Below are 24,113 nucleotides of genomic sequence, written 5' to 3' on the forward strand. Positions count from 1 at the left end.
GGGCTTCACCACCAATGAAAAAGAAATGTATTGCTCAAAAAGTGAAGTTTAATTTGGAATGTGCCAAAAATTGGCTGTGCATTCTGCCATTAAACATTGATATACATCATGCTTTTTGCACACAGTGTGCCACAAATTTTAGTATTGGGCATGGTGGCAGAGACGATGCGAGGAAGCACATCGGTTGCAAAAAACACGTAGAAGTTGCAAAAATTAATAATTTGCAGATTTCAACTCTGGAATATTTTGAGCCATCGATGGGAGACCTGCAAACTACCAACGCTGAAGCATTATTTGTGAGTTTTCTTGTTGAACACAATCTACCTTTATCAGCTGGAGACCATCCTAAACATTTGTTCCGACAAATGTTCCCGGACTCTAAGATCGCTTTCAAATTTTCCTGTGGAAGAACCAAAAGTACTGCAGCTCCTGTGCATTCCTCACAGCAACAGTGACGGTGAAAGAGTATTTTCTCTTGTGAGGAAAAATAAGACACTTTAGGGCCTCCTTAGGTGCAGAAAGTTTGTCAGCAATTTTAGTCACAAAGATCAACCAACAGGCAAGAAGCCTGGCCTGTTTTGAGAACAAATTTACGATCAAGCAATTGAGGAAGTTCAAGTCTGCCACAATATCATGTCTTGATAAATAACCACAAGAACAAGTGAAGTTGGGGCCCCGAGTGGCCGAGTGGTCTAAAGTGCTGACCGTTCCGGATCACTGCCATCTCACCTCTGTCTGCGTGGGTTCGAGTCCAAGGCTCGGCTAGCGTGGGTACGTGGGAAAGCTGCCAGTAGCTTCTCGTGGGTCGGTGGTTCTTCGCTGGGTTTTCCAGGGTTCTTCCTCCACCAGTTATACTGGCCGCCATGTATGGCCTATCTTGTGCTGAAAAATGGCGTTAAACCCTACAACAACAACAACAAGTAAAGTTTATGAATACCATAATAAAAACAAATGCAGATATATATCTGCATATATGTAGTGTTTTCAGTTTTATATTGCGATCTTGATATAGTGTAGTATTGACTGTCAGAGTTGATGGAGTTATTGTCATGGTATTTTTCACTAATTTTTATCCCTATTTTCATAATTGCTAGTCTGGAAGGTTGGCAGCTATGCAGATATGTAACCTTGAAATATAGGTATGCCGAGACTTGGACAAAAATGAATGCCATTTGTAAATTTGGATAAATATTTTGGGGTTAAATGGCAAATTGACGAAGATTGTTATGAGTTTCAGAAGATTTCTGAAGTTACTAGAACTGATAGTTAGGATGGAACAGTAGCCAAGAGCAGGAAAGTGTTTGATGCTTGGAATAAGGTCTTTCCTTGAATTGACAAAATTCAGTCTCACTCTAATAGACAAAAAAGAGCTATATGTCATTGGTGTAAAGAATTTGGTAAATTAAGCTCAGTGACAACTACTGGTTCTTCTCATCTGGACAGTTAGCCACCATGCATGCCTAATATGCTTATGGGGACTGAAACTTTTGCTGATGGGACTCCTATTTTTACCAAAGTAGGAGTCATGGACTCCTAGTTTTAAAATCCTAGGAAGACCTCTTAACCCACGGATTCTCTAGCCACTAGGCCACCGGAGCATCTTATTACTGAGATAAAAGACACAACACCGTTAAAAATATGTATATATAGATAGTAAAATAGTTATAGAAATGTGATCAGGCACTGGTTTTGAAAATTAAGCTTCACTCACGTCTATGCTTATGTTGTTTGTCCAAATCTCTGTCTCGTGGATCAATTGCCTAGGGCTTAAACTAAATTTGGGGGCCAATATTAGTTGATATATGACTTTGTCTTTGTGTGCCCAGTTAAGGTGATAACCTTAATAGTTCAAAGTTAAGACCCAAGGACCATAGCGTTATACCCCTTGTGATAACCTTGTGAACACCACATCTGCAATAGGTTGATGTTAGTGGCAGTAATCACATACCACACTAATTTGCAGGCACATTAGTCTCATTCATTGGTAGTTATTTTATATTTATGCTAAACCACTTCCACCTGTGTAGCTCCAGCAACACTGCAAGGCAATGTATTAGAATTCTAAAACCATTCCTTACATTTATAGACTCCATCTCAGTTGTATCACAGGGTTTGAAATCTTGAATAATGCAAGAGTTGCATAAGACTATGGACTCAAGGACACACATGGGCAGTTTCTTATGTAGGAATGTATAAAAAATTTCTCATTACTTAAATGCATGATATCAAAGATGTCAGCTACTCAGAGATTGTTTTGTTGAATTATCAGGTGTGGTCACTGTAAAAGGCTTGCTCCAACTTGGGATGAGCTTGGTAAAACTTAAAAAAGTATGCTCATATGGAGGAAATCAAGATTGCCAAAGTGGACTGCACCCAAGAGCCTGATCTGTGTTCTAAGTATGAGGTAGGTATAACAGCCTGTATTACTGTTGGAGAGTGTTTCAGTACATTAGTAAGAGTCTGTATTAATGCAGTAGTGTGTTTCAGCATGTGTTTTAACAGCCTCTGTATTAGTGTAGACTTGTCTCACTATATATCAGTAAGAGTCTGTATTAATGCAAGAGAGTGTTTCAGCATGTGTTTTAACAGCCTCTTTATTAGTGTAGACGTGTCTCACTATATATCAGTAAGTCTGTATTAATGCAGTAGTGTGTTTCAGCATGTGTTTTAACAGCCTGTATTAGTGTAGATGTGTCTCACTATATATCAGTAAGTCTGTATTAATGCAGTAGTGTGTTTCAGCATGTGTTTTAACAGCCTGTATTAGTGTAGACTTGTCTCACTATATATCAGTAAGAGTCTGTATTAATGCAGTATTGTGTTTCAGCATGTGTTTTAACAGCCTGTATTAGTGTAGACGTGTCTCACTATATATCAGTAAGAGTCTGTATTAATGCAGTAGTGTGTTTCAGCATGTGTTTTAACAGCCTGTATTAGTGTAGACTTGTCTCACTATATATCAGTAAGAGTCTGTATTAATGCAGTAGTGTGTTTCAGCATGTGTTTTAACAGCCTGTATTAGTGTAGACGTGTCTCACTATATATCAGTAAGTCTGTATTAATGCAGTAGTGTGTTTCAGCATGTGTTTTAACAGCCTGTATTAGTGTAGACTTGTCTCACTATATATCAGTAAGAGTCTGTATTAATGCAGTAGTGTGTTTCAGCATGTGTTTTAACAGCCTGTATTAGTGTAGATGTGTCTCACTATATATCAGTAAGTCTGTATTAATGCAGAAGTGTGTTTCAGCATGTGTTTTAACAGCCTGTATTAGTGTAGACTTGTCTCACTATATATCAGTAAGAGTCTGTATTAATGCAGTAGTGTGTTTCAGCATGTGTTTTAACAGCCTGTATTAGTGTAGACGTGTCTCACTATATATCAGTAAGAGTCTGTATTAATGCAGTAGTGTGCTTCAGCATGTGTTTTAACAGCCTGTATTAGGGTAGACTTGTCTCACTATATATCAGTAAGAGTCTGTATTAATGCAAGAGTGCTTCAGCATGTGTTTTAACAGCCTGTATTAGTGTAGACGTGTCTCACTATATATCAGTAAGCCTGTATTAATGCAGTAGTGTGTTTCAGCATGTTTTTTAACAGACTGTATTAGTGTAGACTTGTCTCACTATATATCAGTAAGAGTCTGTATTAATGCAGTAGTGTGTTTCAGCATGTGTTTTAACAGCCTGTATTAGTGTAGACTTGTCTCACCATATATCAGTAAGAGTCTGTATTAATGCAGTAGTGTGTTTCAGCATGTGTTTTAACAGCCTGTATTAGTGTAGACGTGCCTCACTATATATCAGTAAGAGTCTGTATGAATGCAAGAGAGTTTCAGTATGTGTTTTAACAGCCTGTATTAGTGTAGACGTGTCTCACTATATATCAGTAAGAGTCTGTATTAATGCAGTAGTGTGTTTCAGCATGTGTTTTAACAGCCTGTATTAGTGTAGACATGCCTCACTATATATCAGTAAGAGTCTGTATGAATGCAGTAGTGTGTTTCAGCATGTGTTTTAACAGCCTGTATTAGTGTAGACATGCCTCACTATATATCAGTAAGAGTCTGTATGAATGCAAGAGAGTGTTTCAGTATGTTTTAACAGCCTGTATTACTGTAGGTGAGTGTTACAGTACATGTCAGTAAGAGTCTGTATTAATGCAGTAGTTTGTTTCAATTTTTTGTTTTAACAGCCTGTAGTAGTGTAGAAGACAAAGTGATCACATTCAAGAGGGCTCTCAAAACTCATTTCAACTCCAAGAACAAACTTAAAGACATAATAATGTTTCCTACCTTAAATATTCTCACCATGTTTTTTTAATGTTTGTTTTTGTAATCATATCATTGTTTTTTTATCTTATAGGTGTTGTCTAATATTGTAAAGTGCTTAGAGCTTCTAAAGATTAGGTGCTATGCCAAGTCCTCATTATTATTATTATTATGTTAGTAAGAGTTTGTATGAATGCAGGAGAGTGTTTCAGTATGTGTCTTAACAGCCTGTATTAGTGTAGGAGAGTGTTTCAGGGTATGTCACTATGAGTCAGAATAAATGCAAGAGATTGTTTCAGCATGTGCCTGGCATACTGCATGCAGTTTTAAATATTGCCTTAGATTTTAAGAGCTTACACAGTTGTAGAAGAGTGTTTCATGGTGTATTTCAATGCTTGTGGATGTAGTTTTAAATATTGCCAGAGTGGAACTCACAAGAACATATGTTGTAGCTTGCACTGTTGTAGATGAGTGTTTCAGGGTGTATTTCAGTGCTTGTGGTTGCAGTTTTAAATACTGCCAGAGTGGGACACTTATAAGTACATGGGCTGTGTACCAGATATGATAAAAGCTTGCATTGTTTGCAAATGAGTGGGACACTTATAAGTACATGGGCTGTGTACCAGATATGATAAAAGCTTGCATTGTTTGCAAATGAGTGGGACACTTATAAGTACATGGGCTGTGTACCAGATATGATAAAAGCTTGCATTGTTTGCAAATGAGTGGGACACTTATAAGTACACGGGCTGTGTACCAGATATGATAAAAGCTTGCATTGTTTGCAAATCAGAGTTTCAAAGCTTGAGGAGGTCATACTTGCCAGAGTGTATTTCATCCAAGACAAGTACTTTGTATTAAGTGTGAGTATGAGGAGAGGTGTGGAGTACATGGTTTGATTGCTTGGTTTCATGTTATGAGCACTGTTCTGTGTTCGTGTAACTGAATTAAACTTAAAGAATGTACTAGGTGAGTGGATGAGGCTGCATTACATTCTACATCTCAGCATAGGCAGACCTTCTTTTATATGGTGTTCATTGTGTTATACTCATGCTAATTGCAAGTGTTATTTAATGTTTGTTGTTGTTATAGGGTTTAATGCCATTTTTCAGCACACGATAGGCGACACATGGTGGCCAGTATTAATGGTGGAGGAAGAACCCGGGAAAACACCGGAAAGAACCACCGACCCACGAGAAGCTACTGGCAAGCTTTCTCACATACCCACATTAGCTAAATCCGAGACTCGAACCCACGCAGACAGAGGTGAGATGGCAGTGATCTGTAACGGACGGCGCTTTAGACCATTCGGCCTCTCGGGGCCCCTTTTATGTTTGTAGTTGATTCTGTTAATAATCCCATCATGTCAATCAGCTGTACTAGGGACTGTTCCATTTAAACATAATTGGGACCCAGGGAAGGCGCTTTCAGTATGGAACAGTCACTCATAGAAGCAGTTTAGATTTTTACACAATGGTCATTTAGTTAAGACTCTATGGTTTTAAATTAAGTAATGAAAGAGAGAGAAAACCAACAAACTTGGTAAAATTGAAAATAATTTTATTTTCCCTAAAATACAAAGTGAAAAATTAAAAATAACTTACACTATGGTGAATGAAATCCTAAATATACCTCATTGTTCTGTCAAGTCCAAAGTACTACATAATTTGAATGAGTTCCAGTGATATTTTGAGTAATATTCACTATTGTACTGATCTACCATTAGTACTAATGAATCACGATGATATTTTCCAAGTGTCTTTAAATGAATTCATAATTTCTGAAATAGCTGTATATTTCCAAGTAATCCAGATAGCCCAAGCACTTTATTATTCCCATGAATGTTTGAATTAAGTAAATTAATCATCACAATGAAAAACAACTAAATATCCTTCCAAGACTAATATTAATACTATTAATTCCTACATCTAAAGGGTGGCAGAGTGGTCTAAAGTGGTCACCATTCCAGGTCACTGCCATCTCACCTCTGTCTGCGTGGGTTCGAGTCTCAGACTCAGCTGACATCGGTATGTGAGAAAGACTGCCAGTAGCTTTTCATGGGTCAGTGGTTCTTCCTGGGGTTTTCCAGGATTCTTCCTCCACCAGTTATACTAGCTGCCATGTGTAGCCTATCTTGTGCTGAAAATTGGCATTAAACTCTACAACAAAAACAACCTAAGTCTTAAATAAACATTTCTTTAACAGATAACTAAGTCATAATACAACTGAAAGATTTATATTCATTCCAGAATGATTTGAACTCTTAAATGATGTCACATGCTTTACACTTATCAATCAGGAATTAAGTCATACTGTTCTTTCAGAAACTACTGTCCTGAAGTGAAATCATGTGATGTTTACCTGTATTAATAGTACAACTTGGCCCTGAAACTTGTGAATGAAGTTTACACACTTCATAAAAGAATGACTCATCTTTAAAGTGCCAACTACAATCATATAGTAAATTGGTGCTTAAAAATGTTATTAACTAAATTACCCTTTCAGATTAGAATTATGAAAATAAAACAGATATACATAAGAATATAAATTCTTTGAGTGATCAGAACACTTAAACATCATTTTTTTTAAAAAACTGAACATCCCTCTGATTATTTCTGATTATGTTCCATACTAGAAAAAGCTAAATATCTTGAACTGAATACTGACTGTTGTGTCTGTCCATCAACTTCTGCATTAAAAGTATTCGCATAAGGATTAAATGTCGATGGACAAATGTTAAATGTTATCAAACAAATTGGATATTTTGTGAAGCTTTGGTATATACCATTAGGACTGCCTGCCTGCATGCTGTGCTTTTATTTTACTGCATCCATCCATCAGTACACAAGTCCTTGAACTTTGCAGACTTCTTCATACTACTGTAACGATTTTTGGGGGATTTTTTTTTTTCATTATCTTTACTTTCACTAATTATAATGTCCCTGCCTAACAGTAATTAGCAATCTTTGAAAAGTGAGTTTATTTTTTTGCATTATAAACAGTAATTAGGAATAATTCACCATAATTCTTACACCCTACCTATTATAAAACATTATGTACTATAGTAATTATAGTACAGGTCATTATTACATAATATTTCATATTACATGAATTAATTTTCCATGGGACATTTTTGAAAATTACACATAGTATGGCCTTAATTTTCAGTATAGATATAACGTGCTTAGCTTATATTCAAACTTAAATTTTTTCTTATGTTTTAGAAAATGGAATTGCTGTCTAGAAATGTTATGTGCAATTGACATTGCAAGAATTTGAAAATATTATGTACCAAAAAGTATATGCCATGATTATTTCGAATAATGATGGTATTATTTTTATCAGATTAAAAAAATCAATGTTATTAAATAGAATTTGTTTTATCATTTTGCACCACAAGCATTTTTATTTTTGTTTGTTATTTAAGCATATTTTATCTCAATTAGCTGTTTTCTTTCAATCCAGGTGGAATCTAGACATAGGAAACACATTTGTGCCAATGTGCAGGTCAATCTGTATGTCTGTCAACACCTTAGATTAACATCAGTGTTAAAATTTAGATTAACCTTGATGTTACAGTTTAGATTAACCTCCATGTTAAAGTTAGATTAACCTCAGTGTTAAAGTCTATGTTAATCTCTGTTTAAGTTTAGATTAACCTCCATGTTAAAGTCTATGTTAATCTCAGTGTTAAAGTTTAGATTAACCTCATTGTTAAAGTTTAGATTAACCTCAATGTTAACGTTTAAATTAAACCCTATGTTAAAGCTTATGTTCACCTCCATGTTAAAGATTAGATTAACCTCAGTGTTAAAATCTACATTAATCTCAATGTTGAAGTTTAGATTAACCTCAGTGTTAAAGTTTAGATTAACCTCCATGTTAAAGTTTAGATTAACCTCCATGTTAAGGTTTAGATTAAATTCAATGTTAAACTTTAAATTAACCTCATTGTTAAAGTTTGGTTTAACCTCAGTGTTAAAGTTTGGTTTAACCTCAGTGTTAAAGTTTAGGTTAACCTCAATGTTAAACTTTAGATTGACCTCAGTGTTAAGGTTTCGATTAACCTCAATGTTAAAGTTTATATTAACAACAATGTTAAAATGTAGGTTAACCTCAACATTCATATTTGTTAACTAAGGTGATAAAAGCTGGGTTCAACAAAAAACATACTTAGCTTATGTATATATGTAAAGTACAGAATACATGTTCATATATCACACTGCCTTAACATCAGTGATGATCTCAGTGTTGGTGATAATGTATTGATGATGCTGGAATGATCATTTTGATAATGACTGATAGTAATAAAGAAATTTATTCAAACAGGTGACAGTCTATCATACTCTGCTACTGTTCCGTAATGGTGTTAAGATAGAGGACTATTTGGAGGGACGTGACTTAGATGCTTTAAGTCGATTTGTGGAGAGATACTTTGAGGTGATGGAAGAAGAAAAAATGGAGTCGGAGCATGATGAACTGTAAATTTGGGACCAGTGGCAGATTTAATCTTAAGTAATCATCAGCCAGTGTGATTGCTTGCTTTGATGTTTAGATGCAGTGTTAGTCAGGACCTTAAGTACTAAAAACTGTTGGAAAGGGCACCTTCTTATAAAAGATGATCATAAAACCCATACATAATTGGTAAATAGTAACATCTAACATAAAAAGACGGCACCTCTTTTTATCGCAAACATCTAATCTCAGTAAACATGATGGAAATGATAAATTATTACAAAATGATAATTACATCCTTTCCCAGTGAAACTGTTGAGTGCACTGTATACTTGTTTGTATTGTACATATATAGGAATTTAGTTCAGATTAGTACATAAGAGATTTTATAGTACACATATTTTGGGTTAATCCAAGACTCCTTTGGTTATTACTTACAAGAAATAATTTTGATCAGTGGCTTAACTTGAGATTTAGCAGTGGAGGATGTAGTTGTGTCCTGATATTGATGTATCTATGTCAAAGCATCTGGATGACATGGAAGTTACATTACACAACAAAGTGCCCAGTCCTGTGCTGTACTTTATGGCATTATTTCACTGAATAATGGGTGCACTTTTCATTCTAGATCTTAATGAAGTTATCTTGCCAATGCAAGCATTCAAAATGCATTTACTTCACTTTTAACTTTATTTAAACCTGATTATGCACCCACCTGCTTACAAGTGCCACATATCAATAAAAACCAAGCTACATAGCATCTGTATTTAAGTGCCATGTTTTTTTTAATAAAACCAAGGTATATGAGTGCCATGTCTATATAAAATCCAAGCCACATAGCTCCTTTATACAAGTGCCATGTATGTATAAAACCTGGTCACATAGCTTATGTATGTAAGTACCATGTGTGTATAAGAAACAGGCTACTTAGTTCCTGTATAAGTGTCATGTGTGTATAAAAACCAGGCTACATAGCTCCTGTACAAGTGCCATGTGTGTATAAAAACCAGGCTACATAGCTCCTGTACAAGTGCCATGTGTGTATAAAAACCAAGCTACATAGCTCCCGTAAAAGTGCCATGTGTGTATAAAAACCAAGCAAGATGGCTCTTATTTATACATTGATCAATACATGCCAATTTCAGTATCAGGACAATATGCTCATCAATATCTACTTGTACATAGCACCCTGAATGGTCATTATACACAAGTCTGTATTTGCAAAAATGGTAATAGGCTGTTAAGTTTTTAAAAGTTTAATATCAATCATCTGGTCACTTAATTTTTTTATACTGTAAACCTGTACTTCTGACAGATAAAGTTCATCATATCAGAATGTTTGTACTTCTGACTGCTATCAAGTTCATAACCTAAAATATACATGCTTCTTACTGTCAGATATAAAGTTGATCATTAAGAAAACCCATACTTTTGACAGGGATAAAATTCATCATTCAGAATACCTGTACTTCTGACAGGGATAAAATTCATCATTCAGAATACTTTTACTTTGGACTGAGATAAAGTTCATCATTCAGAATGCCTGTACTTCTGACAGGGATAAAGTTCATCATTCAGAATACCTGCGACAGGGATAAAATTCATCATTCAGAATACCTGTACTTCTGACAGGGATAAAATTCATCATTCAGAATACCTTTACTTTGGACTGAGATAAAGTTCATCATTCAGAATACCCGTACTTCTGACAGGGATAAAATTCATCATTCAGAATACTTTTACTTTGGACTGAGATAAAGTTCATCATTCAGAATACCTGTACTTTTGATTGATATAAAGTTCATCATTCAGAATACCTTTACTTTTGACTGAGATAAAGTTTATCATTCAGAATACCTTTACTTTTGACTGAGATAAAGTTCATCATTCAGAATACCTGTACTTTTGATTGATATAAAGTTCATCATTCAGAATACCTTTACTTTTGACTGAGATAAAGTTCATCATTCAGAATACCTGTACTTTTGATTGATATAAAGTTCATCATTCAGAATACCTTTACTTTTGACTGAGATAAAGTTCATCATTCAGAATACCTGTACTTTTGATTGATATAAAGTTCATCATTCAGAATTCCTTTACTTTTGACTGAGATAAAGTTCATCATTCAGAATACCTTTACTTTTGACTGAGATAAAGTTCATCATTCAGAATACCTGTACTTTTGATTGATATAAAGTTCATCATTCAGAATACCTTTACTTTTGACTGAGATAAAGTTCATCATTCAGAATACCTTTACTTTTGATTGATATAAAGTTCATCATTCAGAATACCTTTACTTTTGACTGAGATAAAGTTCATCATTCAGAATAACTGTACTTTTGATTGATATAAAGTTCATCATTCAGAATACCTTTACTTTTGACTGAGATAAAGTTCATCATTCAGAATACCTGTACTTTTGATTGATATAAAGTTCATCATTCAGAATACCTTTACTTTTGACTGAGATAAAGTTCATCATTCAGAATACCTGTACTTCTGACAGGGATAAAATTCATCATTCAGAATACCTTTACTTTTGATTGATATAAAGTTCATCATTCAGAATACCTTTACTTTTGACTGAGATAAAGTTCATCATTCAGAATACCTGTACTTTTGATTGATATAAAGTTCATCATTCAGAATACCTTTACTTTTGACTGAGATAAAGTTCATCATTCAGAATACCTGTACTTCTGACAGGGATAAAATTCATCATTCAGAATACTTTTACTTTTGACTGAGATAAAGTTCATACATTCAGAATACCTGTACTTTTAGCTGTGATAATGTTCATCATTCAGAATACCTGTACTTTTGATTGATATAAAATTCATCATTCAGAATACCTTTACTTTGGACTGAGATAAAGTTCATCATTCAGAATACCTTTACTTTTGACTGAGATAAAGTTCATCATTCAGAATACCTGTACTTCTGACAGGGATAAAATTCATCATTCAGAATACTTTTACTTTTGACTGAGATAAAGTTCATACATTCAGAATACCTGTACTTTTAGCTGTGATAATGTTCATCATTCAGAATACCTGTACTTTTGATTGATATAAAGTTCATCATTCAGAATACATTTACTTTTGATTGATATAAAGTTCATCATTCAGAATACCTTTACTTTTGACTGAGATAAAGTTCATCATTCAGAATAACTGTACTTTTGATTGATATAAAGTTCATCATTCAGAATACCTTTACTTTTGACTGAGATAAAGTTCATCATTCAGAATACCTGTACTTCTGACAGGGATAAAATTCACCATTCAGAATACTTTTACTTTTGACTGAGATAAAGTTCATCATTCAGAATATCTGTACTTTTAGCTGTGATAATGTTCATCATTCAGAATACCTGTACTTTTGATTGATATAAAATTCATCATTCAGAATACCTTTACTTTTAGCTGTGATAATGTTCATCATCATGAATATCGGTACTTCTAAAGGGGATAAAATTCATTATTCAAAATACCTTTTACTTTTGATTGATATAAAGTTCATCATTCAAAATACCTGTACTTTTGATTGATATAAAGTTCATCATTCAGAATACCTGTACTTTTGATTGATATAAAGTTCATCATTCAGAATACCTGTACTTTTGATTGATATAAAGTTCATCATTCAGGATACCTGTACTTTTAGCTGTGATAATGTTCATCATCATGAATATCAATACTTCTAAAGGGGATAAAATTCATTATTCAGAAAACCTTTACTTTTGATTGATATAAAGTTCATCATTCAGAATACCTTTACTTTTGACTGATATAAAGTTCATCATTCAGAATACCTGTACTTTTGGCTGTGATAATGTTCATCATCAAGACTATCTGTACTTCTGTCTGAGATAAAATTCATCATTCAAAATACCTGTACTTTTGACTGTGATGAAGTTCATCATTCAGCAGTGATCATGGTTAGGCGGTCATATAGAATCAGGAAGATATAAATTGGAATGATACTATTCTGGATTAATGTTTTGCAAATTGTTAAAAATGAGATCTTCCATTGCAAATGCATGTAATTTGGCTTACACATATGAAAAGTGAGAGATTACTTAATATCTTGTGTTGCTAAACAACAACTTAAAATACATTTTTTGTTGTAGTTCTTGTTGGTTGGACAAATAAACTTTGCAAACTTGCTTTCCTGAATAATATCTGACAAATTTATTACTTAAAGTTTATCTGCACTAAGAAATTTCATTAGTATTAAAAATTTCATTGCCTTTGTTTTATCTAAACATTGTATTGTTAATGTTTAATGTGCAAGTCATGATCACATGTTGTGAATTGTAAAACGTTCATGTATGGTTAATTTGTTTGTGTAGTGTGGTAGATTTAGAATGTATATTAGAATTAATATGTACAGAAATATTTTTGGAGTTTGAATAATGAAAGAAATCCACATCCAAATGAAATGCTTTGAAAAATTTAGTGGCTGTGTCTGTAACTGTAGAAAGGAGAAATTGTTTTTTTTTTTCTGTCATATTATGTAAAGTATACTTGGAACTATTCTATATACTTTAGTTGTATCTCCACATTTGTGTGGTGAGATATTGTGATATCCTTTGTCAATCCATCTTTCCTTTTGTAGGAGAGTGATGACACGTGAAATATATGTAACATGTTTGGGGTTAAAACTTCTAGGTTGCCATCCAGTATGTAAGAGTATTGGGACATGTAATACATAATGGGTTTGGGGCTAATAAATCCCAAAGTCACTGTCCAGTTGAGCAGAGTGATGGGACAAGTAATATATGTAATGGATTTGGGGTTACAACTTTTGAGTCACTGTCCAGTGTGGGAGTGTGTAAAACATGTAATATGCATAACAAATTTGGGGTTACAGTTTCTGGGTCACTATCTAGTGTGTGAAGTGGTGTGACATATAATAAAAAGTGGAGTGTGTGAAGTGGTGTGACATATAATAAAAAGTGGAGTGATCTGAGTTGAAATCCTATGATTAAAGCTAAGATCTTAACATATAATCATGTTATATATTTAATTTAGTACAAATATTTATGAAATCATCTTAACGGGGAAAGTGAGTAAGGTCACAAAATGATGTGATAGCTTTGTTGTACATTTCGTTTCCTACCTAAAATGTTTTTATGGTCTCGATATTATACAGAGCTTATTGTGTTAATGTAAAAATCACACTACTGTAATGCACTTAATATTTCACAAAACTAGTAAGACAATCAATCATGGTCAGCTTTTTTTTATTTTTTAGATGTCCTCAGTTAGAAGGCCATTTGGAACTTCTTGGTTCTTTATGTTGAAAGTTTAAATTTGAGGACAATCAGAAATTAGTGCCAAGTAATTTTGAAAACTTCATGTATTTTGTTGACATTTTACAAATGTTAAAAACTATATATATTCTACAAGAGGAATACCAGCTTTATAATTCTGGATTGGACTTTGGGAAATAATTAGATGTCAGATATTTGCCAGTGAATTACACAATCACAGATTGGTGAAATTCAAGAAACTAAGAAATTATTTCCTCAGAAATGACTAAATATTTAAATTTATTATTTTATAAAAATATTTTGTTATTTTATTTTATGCCTGCATATGAGATTTTTCTAGTCAATTTGAATTTAAGAGGGTGTTGTTTTTACGTTTCTAAAGCCATTGTTAAGGATATGATAAGGGAAGATAATCTCTACAATTGGCCATTCAGATTTGTTAATATATGTGTGCATGATTGTCAGGCACACAGAAGTTTCCCCCATTTGTCTTACTTTTATTTTCTCACCAGATTCAAAAGTGTCTTTATTTTCAAAGATACTGATCTTGAGGATGTTGTCAGAAATCAAGACTTTCCCCACTGACTACTTTTTGCCAAACTTTTTCCAAACTAAAATAGTTACCATCTGCACCTATGTAAATATGCACTTAACTTTAAACTGGATATACCCTGACATACAGCACATGCTGTGATGGCAAAAGTCTGTGCTGTTTGAAGTTGGATACACTTGATACATGCCTAAATATGGTAGTAACATGATTTCCAATTTCCCTATGAACAAACTTTAAATGTTTTTGTTAAATATCATGTATATACTTCATCTGTAAATATTAAACAATTCTACAATATTATGAATAGGTGATAAATAAAGTATGGCAGGAAACATAAGATAATTATGTAACTTTATAAATTAACTGTAACTTAAAATTGGGCACAAAATTTATGATTTATTGATTGGTCTAGTTTTTTTCCATCTTTTCATATTGCATGAATTTTCATTTCAATTTTGTGATATTGTTGCCAGATGATGAAATACACTTTGCATGTACTTGTATATTTAAAAATAAAGTAATTATAAGTTGATACTGAATTATAATGATAAAGTGTTATACTCTTTACATCAAATAAGTGCAAGATATATCTCATATTTTGATCTAGGAGTATTGTATTGTGACATTATTACACACCTGTCTTTATTGTTTACTTGCACCTGTTAGAAAGTTTACAATGCCATATGTATTTGCTTACATGTTGGAAGAAACTGTAAAGAACATAGACCTAGATCTACCATTGTGTTTTGTGCTGGCAGATTATGATCTATATATTTGTTCAGCTAGCAAATTATATAGACCTAGATCTGCCGATTCATTATGCCTTGGCAGATCTGGGTCTGTGCAGATTATACTTGGATCTTTCTTGCAAGTGATGTTATATGGTATGTAATTAAAATATTGCACATAATAGTTTAGTCATATTTGGAGATCAAGTTAATCAACACTGTTACTCGATCAGTGTCATTGTCCTGGTTGTTATCACAATTACGTATCTGTTGTATAAAGGATGTTCAGGAGTACAATGTGCTTTTCAGTATCGATGATAATATCTTGTTTGTAGTGTCTCATAAATGAATACATGTTGTCACAGACCTGCCAACCCTTTTGATTTAACTTTAAGTTTTACTACAGTCACTATAAATTATGGACTTTAGGGAATAATATCAAAATTTACACATTGTATCAAATCGGGATACTGGCTTGTCCATGTTTGATCTTTATCCGGATTTCATATTAGATTCAATGGAGTTCATCAGGGAACCAGTCTGATTTTAGAGGAGTACCTCAGATGCTTTAAACTGCCCATATTTTTCATGCCAGATGAATGTATCCTCAAGCTGTTGAATATATAGCATTTTCTAACATGGCATCCAACAAACAAAAACTTTTTACTTTTTTTTTTACCTCTGGCGACAATGAGATTAGATATTGTAAACGGAAGAATGATATTATAATGTTTTATAAATTTTTCATATCCTTGATTTTTTAAATCAAAGAGGGAATTATGAACAAACGGGACGGTATGCGAATATTATATAGTATCACTAAGGCATGTGAATACTATAGTATCCTTAAAGCACATAGTACACCTAAAGTTTCCTTCATTTTCATAACATTTTCAACAATAATGTGTTTAATATTTTGCCAGTACGAAGTGATGCAAATATGGTGCAGGTGCGAAGAAAACAGGTCTATTCCTGACGGATGAATGCTCTGAAAGCTTCATTGGCAACCAGTGAATCGTTATAGATACATTCAATAGATGCAAAACTTTTATTTTATAACCTTTTTGCTCAAATAGACAAACATATTGTCTGTTGTAATGCTTCTATGTTTCTTCAAAATTTGACCATCAACGCGGCTTAATTGGACGCTATTTATCTTCTTTCCTATTGGATTCACCGCTGTCCAAGGAATGTTTAAGTCTCGCAAAATACGAAACAAAACGAGAATTCAATTTGGACTGGTTTTCATTTTCATCTAATTTTTTATAAATTTTGAAAATAGAATGAATGACCAAGCTAGATTTGGCAAGTGTACTTAATACCTCAACCCGTGTATAAGCCCGATGTTCTTTTATATTATATGGAAATCATACTACTTAAAAATATTATGAAAATATTCATCTTTTCACAAGTGATGTTTATAAATTTGTTGTTAATATAAAATTATTTTATCACCAATGTTATGAATACATTGTAGACATGAAACCCATACGCATTATTTATGCTAACTTGTTTAATATACAACTGAGATAAAACAAGCCATAAGGTAGACCAGCAAGTTGTTCTCTGCCATTTTTTTTTTTTTTTGTTGTTGTTTTTTTGTTTGACTGTCGCCAGTCAAACAAAAAAAAAAAAGGTGGAGAACAACTTGCTGGTCTAGCCATAAGGCAGATCAATAATAATACGGAGATAAATTTTACAAAAATATATCTTTGCTGGTACATTCTTGATAAGAAAGACCGTCACACACACAAAACAATCCTCAAGTGTAACATTACAATTTACTCAAGCAAAATCGCATACTGTAAAATGTTGTCCTTTCCTATTAACTGTCTATTTTTAGTGTTTGAATATGGAATTATACAATAGAAAAGGGATGTTACAAAACTTTTGCATTACGTTTTGGAGTTTTTATAGACATGAGGACAGACTCCTTATGTATTATATAATTAATATATGAACAAACGGGGGATGTTTTTAAAATTTGTCATCATTCTGTATATAGCTTATCTTTTAGGAAAAAAATTTGTGTGCACTAGTGAAAACCGTGAATTCTAAAATGTTCAACCTCTCCTGCCTTAAGGGCAAATCTGCCAATATCCAACGTATAAGTTTATTCCCTATAAAACAAACAAAATGAAAGAATTAGAAATAACTAACAGGATAGTATGAATTCCAAGAATTTACAAGTATCAGTTTCACAGTAATCCGTAAACGCTCCAAAAGAATTATGAATGAAATTTCTAATATGCTCATGCGCAAAAGTAACACTGTTCTAATATCCCAAAATTTTTACATCAAGCTAAATCCAATGAACATTGAATGTCCTTAAATGCTTCTCGGTAATCCAATGACATTTATAAATATCCAAATCCTTGAATATTTTCTCACTAATCCCGTAAAATAGTGTATGTTTAGAATAAATGTTTCCGCTCTGCAAGTTCGGTGAACAATAAATAAATAAATCGAGGTCCCCTTTTAATTCTTACAAGACTGAAGTATAACTGTCGAATTAAATGCTGCTTATCTATGTACTTTCACGTAATACGCAATAAATAAACAAAATCTGAATCGTTAGAAAAGATTCCGAAACGTTTAAAGTATCATACATATTGAAATACCCTTTAAAATACCCTTAACAGTCAACGTGACTTTTTAAAAAAAATAATTTATCCAATCACCAACTAAGGCAGTCATGATATCTCTATAGTTCAAACGTGATTAGACCTAACGTCTATTAGACGATCATATGTTCGTGAATCGTTTCGTGTTAATAACAAATTTCTGCATTTTCTTTTGTAGGAAAATTATTGTTTTAGATGTGTAAAGTTCGCTGCCAAATAAAAGTTGACCAGTACCAATATTAATATTCATTCATGATAATCTGTAATAAATTCCTTTTCTTGTGTTATTATGCAGTCTCCGTTCGAAAAGACAATAATGGTCGTTTTCTATTGGGAATTCAAATGCACAGGAAGGATGGACGGTATACTTGTATGCAGTGATCTGACATTTAAGCGTACAATGAGCGAATTATGAGAATGGTTGTGAAAAAAGACTCCAAATATTCACTTAATTCATTAGTGAATTGACGTTTCAAGAGAATGACTGCATTAAAGGTTGCAAAACATTATCTACAAATTTTAATTGGTTCTTCGAATATAAATTACAACCGGATGTAATTTGTCGTCCTAGATAAATTCAATGTAGGGTGGTCAGGACGTTTAGGAGTTTTGTGCAGTGTGTGTACAAATGTTGACGGGAAAGTATAAAAATCTTAATGTAAGTAACTAGATTTCATCAGTGTACGTAACATTTTTTAAATTAACATCAAATTAAATTAATTTAATTTTATTGGCGTTCAACTTAATTTATATCTTCTTGATTCATAACACTAATATTGACAAAGTTTGACTTATCAGAGTATTAGAGTATGTAATATGTCCATTTCTACCTTAGAAATAACACTTTGATGTCACTTTTATATTATATTTTCTTCGTGATGGCTTCGATGCAAAAATTAATGTGTGAGTCAGGTCCATTTGGTGGGTTTAAAGAAGATTTATTTTCGTTGAAATATCCCAAATTCGTTGATTTAAATAAATTGATTCATATTCAGAATTTTTTGTTTTATTTAAAAAATAATAAATGCAGATCGTTTAATGAACTATTCTTTGGCTAGTTTAAGTTTATGATGAGATTTTAGTTTGGGACAAAAGTGTAGTCCTTTACCTTTTCAGTTCCCCTCTGTTTCAACGGATTTTAATAAAACAAATAGTCACTCTTTACATGATTTTTCTTTATGACACTCGATATTGTGCATGGAGAGATGAAGAACATTACTGAATTCATATGTTAGATAATTTGTGTTCCAATGTCCCTAATACTAAGAAATTCTATAAAATTGTATATAATTTTAATTTCAGAATTATTATGTTTTAAAGATACATATGAATTATAAATATATAATTGTATGTTTAACCGTTTGTCTCTAGATAGAAGGTGATTTCGCTGACTCCGTTTTCATTAGAGACACTATCTTTATGGTACTCTTTACACAATAGATTGCTATGAAAACGAGTATCATTTAGTGACGTTAATTCCGTGTTTCCCACGTGGTGCAAGATTGAGAGTAAAGATCCCCTTGGTGTCAGAACTGATGGTTAGGTTGAATTAAAAAAAAAAAAAAAAAAAAAAAAAAAAAAATTAATATAGGTGTCAGAATACAAAAGTGGAGATCTTTGACTAACAAAAGACGGTAAAGGGAAACAACCAATGTGTAAATGAGGTAAGTGTTCATATAAAGATGTCATACGTCTCTTTCATAATATTTTGTGCCAGAAGAATCATATGGTAAATGCGAAACTAGCTGCAAAAGTTGTATGCGTTTGTGTAGTTTTCTGTTTACATACCCCGTAACCTCGACGATTTAAAACCATAATGTTAAATGTCCATCATGTTTGCTGGGCATATAATTTGAAAATATTACTTATTCCTAACGAAAAAGAGTTTTTAAAAGAAATGGTTTCCAATGCCATATTAACAAAAATAAAGACAATATTATTAACAATAATACAGTTGATATTAAAAATAGAAATCATTGTAATTGCATTCTAGATTTCAGTAAAATAGCACATGTCATGATGGTTTATGGCTTTAGAAATATAGACTGAATAGGATGAAGGGAAGCATGCAAGACACTTTTATTTAAAGAGAAATCCAAGTCTGTATGTAATTGCTACGACAGTCGACCTAAATTTTAATATTTAATGGAATGAAACAAAACAACAGTCAACATCAAAAACAAGAACAAACATAATATCAAATACTACTAGAAAATAAATAATAATAATAAAAGTAGAACATGGTGGATCCAACTGTTAGCATAGTAACTAAGGTGTCTTGTACGGACAAATAACTCGTAATTTGTTGTGAATAATCTCGCGAGATGCGTGATTATGAGGTGGTGCTGATTATGTAAGTAACGTAGGAGCCTATGATCCAGGTAATTTCTATTGTTCTATTTTTAACTTTAGGTTCAAAAAATAATAATAACTGTATTATTGGGGGTTTGCCTATAAATTGTTGATGGGTTTACTAAATGGGTGGCAAATCTAACGCATGAAGATTTTATTTGAATTTTTTTAAATTTAAAATTTAAAAAAAACATTATCTTAACGAGTGACCCGTTAGCTGTAAGGCAACAGGAAGCAAAATGTTTGCTCGTCTATTCGTGTCTATTTTAGGCTCCGTCTTGGTTTTCCCCCACTGTCAATTTTTAGACCCTAGGTCTCGAAATGTTAGTATCTGCAATTTTCAACTGTGTATGCATTTATAATTATTCTAAATTTCCTAATTGCACAAACCAGCCAAATATCGTAATATTTCAGGTAATTATTGCATTTCTTTTCTTTTTATTGACATATATATCAACTGTATTCGCAAAATAGCAGCGTCTTCGCAAAATAGCAGCGTCAAGGTCTTACATGTATGATTAAGGATACGCTCACAGAATCCGTGTGGCTTAACTCAACAGACGACAACTCCAAAACATAAATATCAGGGTCGACATATGGCTTTACTGTTGGCGGAGAACTACTTGTTGTTCACCAGTAATGTCAGGCTTGGAATTTTTCATTTCCTGGGTATATCGGGTACCTTTACTAGCACATGTGAAAAAGTGAAAAGATCCCTGTACAATATTGGAATATATTCTAATAACTATGTCTTTATATTGATGTACAGAAAAAAAAACCTAGAGCTTTTGTAGCAAACAGTATTGTAACAACAAATTCTTGATTCGAACAGTTTAAGCTAGTCTCTTTTAAATATGCAAACTGACCTATTTGCATATTATATTTTTTGAAAATACATAACTGACATTTATATTACAGGGCCCCGGGAGGCTGAGTGGTCTAAAGTGCTTGATGTTTCCAATCACTGCCATCTCACCTCTGTCAGTGTGGGTTTGAGTCTCAGACTCGGCCAATGTGGATATTTAAGAGAGCTGTCATAAGCTTCCTGTGGGTCAGTGGTTCTTTCTGGGGTTTTCCCCAGCTCTTCCTCCACCACAGTTGCTGGTCACTATATATATATAGCATATCCTGCACTGAGAAATGGCATTAAACCCCAAAACAACAACCAAAATAACATTTTCTTGGTAGGATCCTGCACATGTATTTCATGGTTTAAATAGAGAAATAACTGGACAGTCAAACAACAATAGTCGATAATAAATTTTAATGATGAAAATAAAGTTGTTTTTAGAAAAGATGATATTTTATAGGAAATGATATATTGTATTTATAGCATATCCTGCACTGAGAAATGGCATCAAACCCCAAAAACAATAATCAAAACAACATTTTCATAACTGATTTTGAAGAAGAAAAAAAGAAATGGATAATACCAAATTGTCAGCATATTGGTCATTCAGAAACTGCTTAATGGTTTCAAAACTTTAAAGAAAGACAAAATGCTGAACTAACTTGCACTTAACTTTAAACAGTAAGAAGATCATGGTGGCAAATGGTTATGGTTAGTATAATGATTAGAAATGTCAATGTAGGAATTAAGCAATGTAACTATTCAGAATGCAGACATTATGATTACATTATTTCAAGTCATTTAGCTGCAGGTTCAAAGTTGTTTCCTTGGGAACAAATAAAAATAGACTCGAACCCACACAGACAGTGGTGAAATGGCAGTGATCCGTAATGGTGAGTGCTTTAGATCACTCGGCCACTTGGGGCCCCAGAGATGTACTGCAAGAAAGCAGACAATGGTATCTTAGTTGGATCCTGCACACCTATTTCATTGTTTAAATAGAGAAATAACTGGACTGTCAAACACCAATAGTCAATAATAAATTTAGTGATGAAAATAAAGTTGTTTTTAGAAAAGATTAAATGTTTATGTTTAGAGAAAGCCCAAAGAAAGAATGTCAGCCAGAGCATCAGGGATATCATGTCATATGCTAATGGCTTTTATGTCTGTCAGCAGTTGTCCATCCCTTTTATTGGTGTAATGGGTATTTTTCCTACAAAACAAGAAAGTTGGAATGAGATTTTTAATAAAGTTTTAAATCTGTAGTGACCTTTGCCCTTAAGGTCATTGAGTTTGATATACATGTACCTAGTTTAATCCCCTTTTGGTGTGGGGTGTGTGCATTTGTTGTCAATGTTTCATATTATTTGAGCTGTTGCTATTTTTTTCATGGAAAAAGAAGGAAAAGAAAAAGACTACCGGTAAGTGCAGTTTGTTATTGTTCCTGTGTCTGCAGTTTGTTTCTTCTTTTCTGTTGTCAGTAACAAAGCTTCAGGGCAACTGAAACATTGATCAGAATCTAACTAGAATCAACAAATTGACAATCCATCATACATTTCTCTTCTCCACCTTCAAATTTTATCCCAATTAGTCTGGCATTTCTGCAGTGACATGAACACTACTAAACTTGACAAAATATAAGAGCATGCTCTCAGATTTGTACTTTTGGCAAAAATGCTACCCATTTATCATATACAACTTGCTTCATTAGTGGAGTTTATCTTGACATGAACACTACTAAACTTGACACTGACAGAATATAAGAGCATGCTCTCAGATTTGTACTTATGGCAAAAATATGACCCACGAAGGTGTTTTGAAGGGTTACAGCTCTTGAGACTCAAAATTCTGAATTATATTTTCCCAAATGTTGGTATGTTGTTGTTGTTGTGGGGTTTAACGCCATTTTTCAGCACACGATAGGCTATGTATGGCGGCCAGTATTAATGGATGAGGAAGAACTCGGGAAAACCCTGGGAAGAACCACCAACCCACGAGAAGCTACTGGCAAGCTTTCTCACATACCCACATTGGTCGAATCCGAGACTTGAACCCACGTAGACAGAGGTGAGATGGCAGTGATCCGTAACAGAGAGCATTTTAGACCACTCAGCCACTCGGGGCCCCAATGTTGGTATGATTTAATGTTTTAAACACAATACATATAATTTTAGATATTCAAAGATTTTAGATGTCCCAAGAATTAAGACCTCAATATTTGGGCATAAAATCTTAAGATACATGTATGAATCTGCCATTATATGGAATTATGTACCAAATCACTTTAAAGAGCAGTATAATTTTAATTCATATAGATTCTATAATTCTGCCCTTGAATAGTAAGGACTGTAAATGTAATATCTGCTAAAAATACCCCCCAGCACCGCCATGTTGACCTCCGCTATGTTTATTTCTCCTTGTGCCATTTTTTTAAGTGCTTCTGCATTCAGTTTAAATTGCAATGTTTGCCCAAAAATATTTTGAGGTTGAAATTATCCAAATTTATGGTTTTGATTTATCCAGATAACTAAATTTTCTTTTAATCACTGCTTTTTATAATGTTTTGCCTGTTCATTTTTCAAGTTCTCCACTGGGTGTTTTGTCCAAATGCATATATGTATCATAATATATAACTTGCTTCAGTAGTGGAGTTTATCACGTTAGTTTCTTTAGTACTATGTTACACTCATTTATAACAAGTTCAAATTGTTTATTCATACATATATACAGAGAAGCCTTGTTAAACTGGACCCCTGTCTTAATTTCCCATGTCTACTGTATGAAAGCCTCATTGTGTAGGGGAGGTAACTGCTTCATACAACTCTTGAAGTCCTTGTATAAGAACAGAGTTGCAAATTTGGGCTTAATTTGCTAATTATGATGAAATAATCTGGGTTTTAATGCCTTTTATGTCAAACCTTATACACTATTGGTAATGAAAATGTGTCATTTGTCAGTTAAAAAAACATACAAACATTATCATCCTTTTATTTACTGC

At 33.1% G+C, this 24,113-nt stretch overlaps 1 protein-coding gene across 1 annotated transcript; it reads left to right on the top strand.

Moving 5' to 3' along the window:
• Positions 1–2,307: 2,307 nt before the first annotated feature.
• On the top strand, positions 2,308–10,274 carry LOC149770900 (thioredoxin domain-containing protein 5-like). The gene is made up of 2 exons (XM_089949000.1): positions 2,308–2,404; positions 8,599–10,274. Exons 1-2 carry the CDS (start codon positions 2,339–2,341, stop codon positions 8,752–8,754), a joined length of 222 nt encoding a protein of 73 aa, XP_089805126.1. The 5' UTR covers positions 2,308–2,338; the 3' UTR covers positions 8,755–10,274.
• The last annotated feature ends 13,839 nt before the right edge of the window (positions 10,275–24,113 follow it).

The sequence above is a fragment of the Sinohyriopsis cumingii genome, unplaced genomic scaffold (assembly GCF_028554795.1).
Source record: "Sinohyriopsis cumingii isolate HCF-2022 unplaced genomic scaffold, ASM2855479v2 utg002228l, whole genome shotgun sequence".
Lineage (NCBI taxonomy): Eukaryota > Metazoa > Mollusca > Bivalvia > Unionida > Unionidae > Sinohyriopsis > Sinohyriopsis cumingii.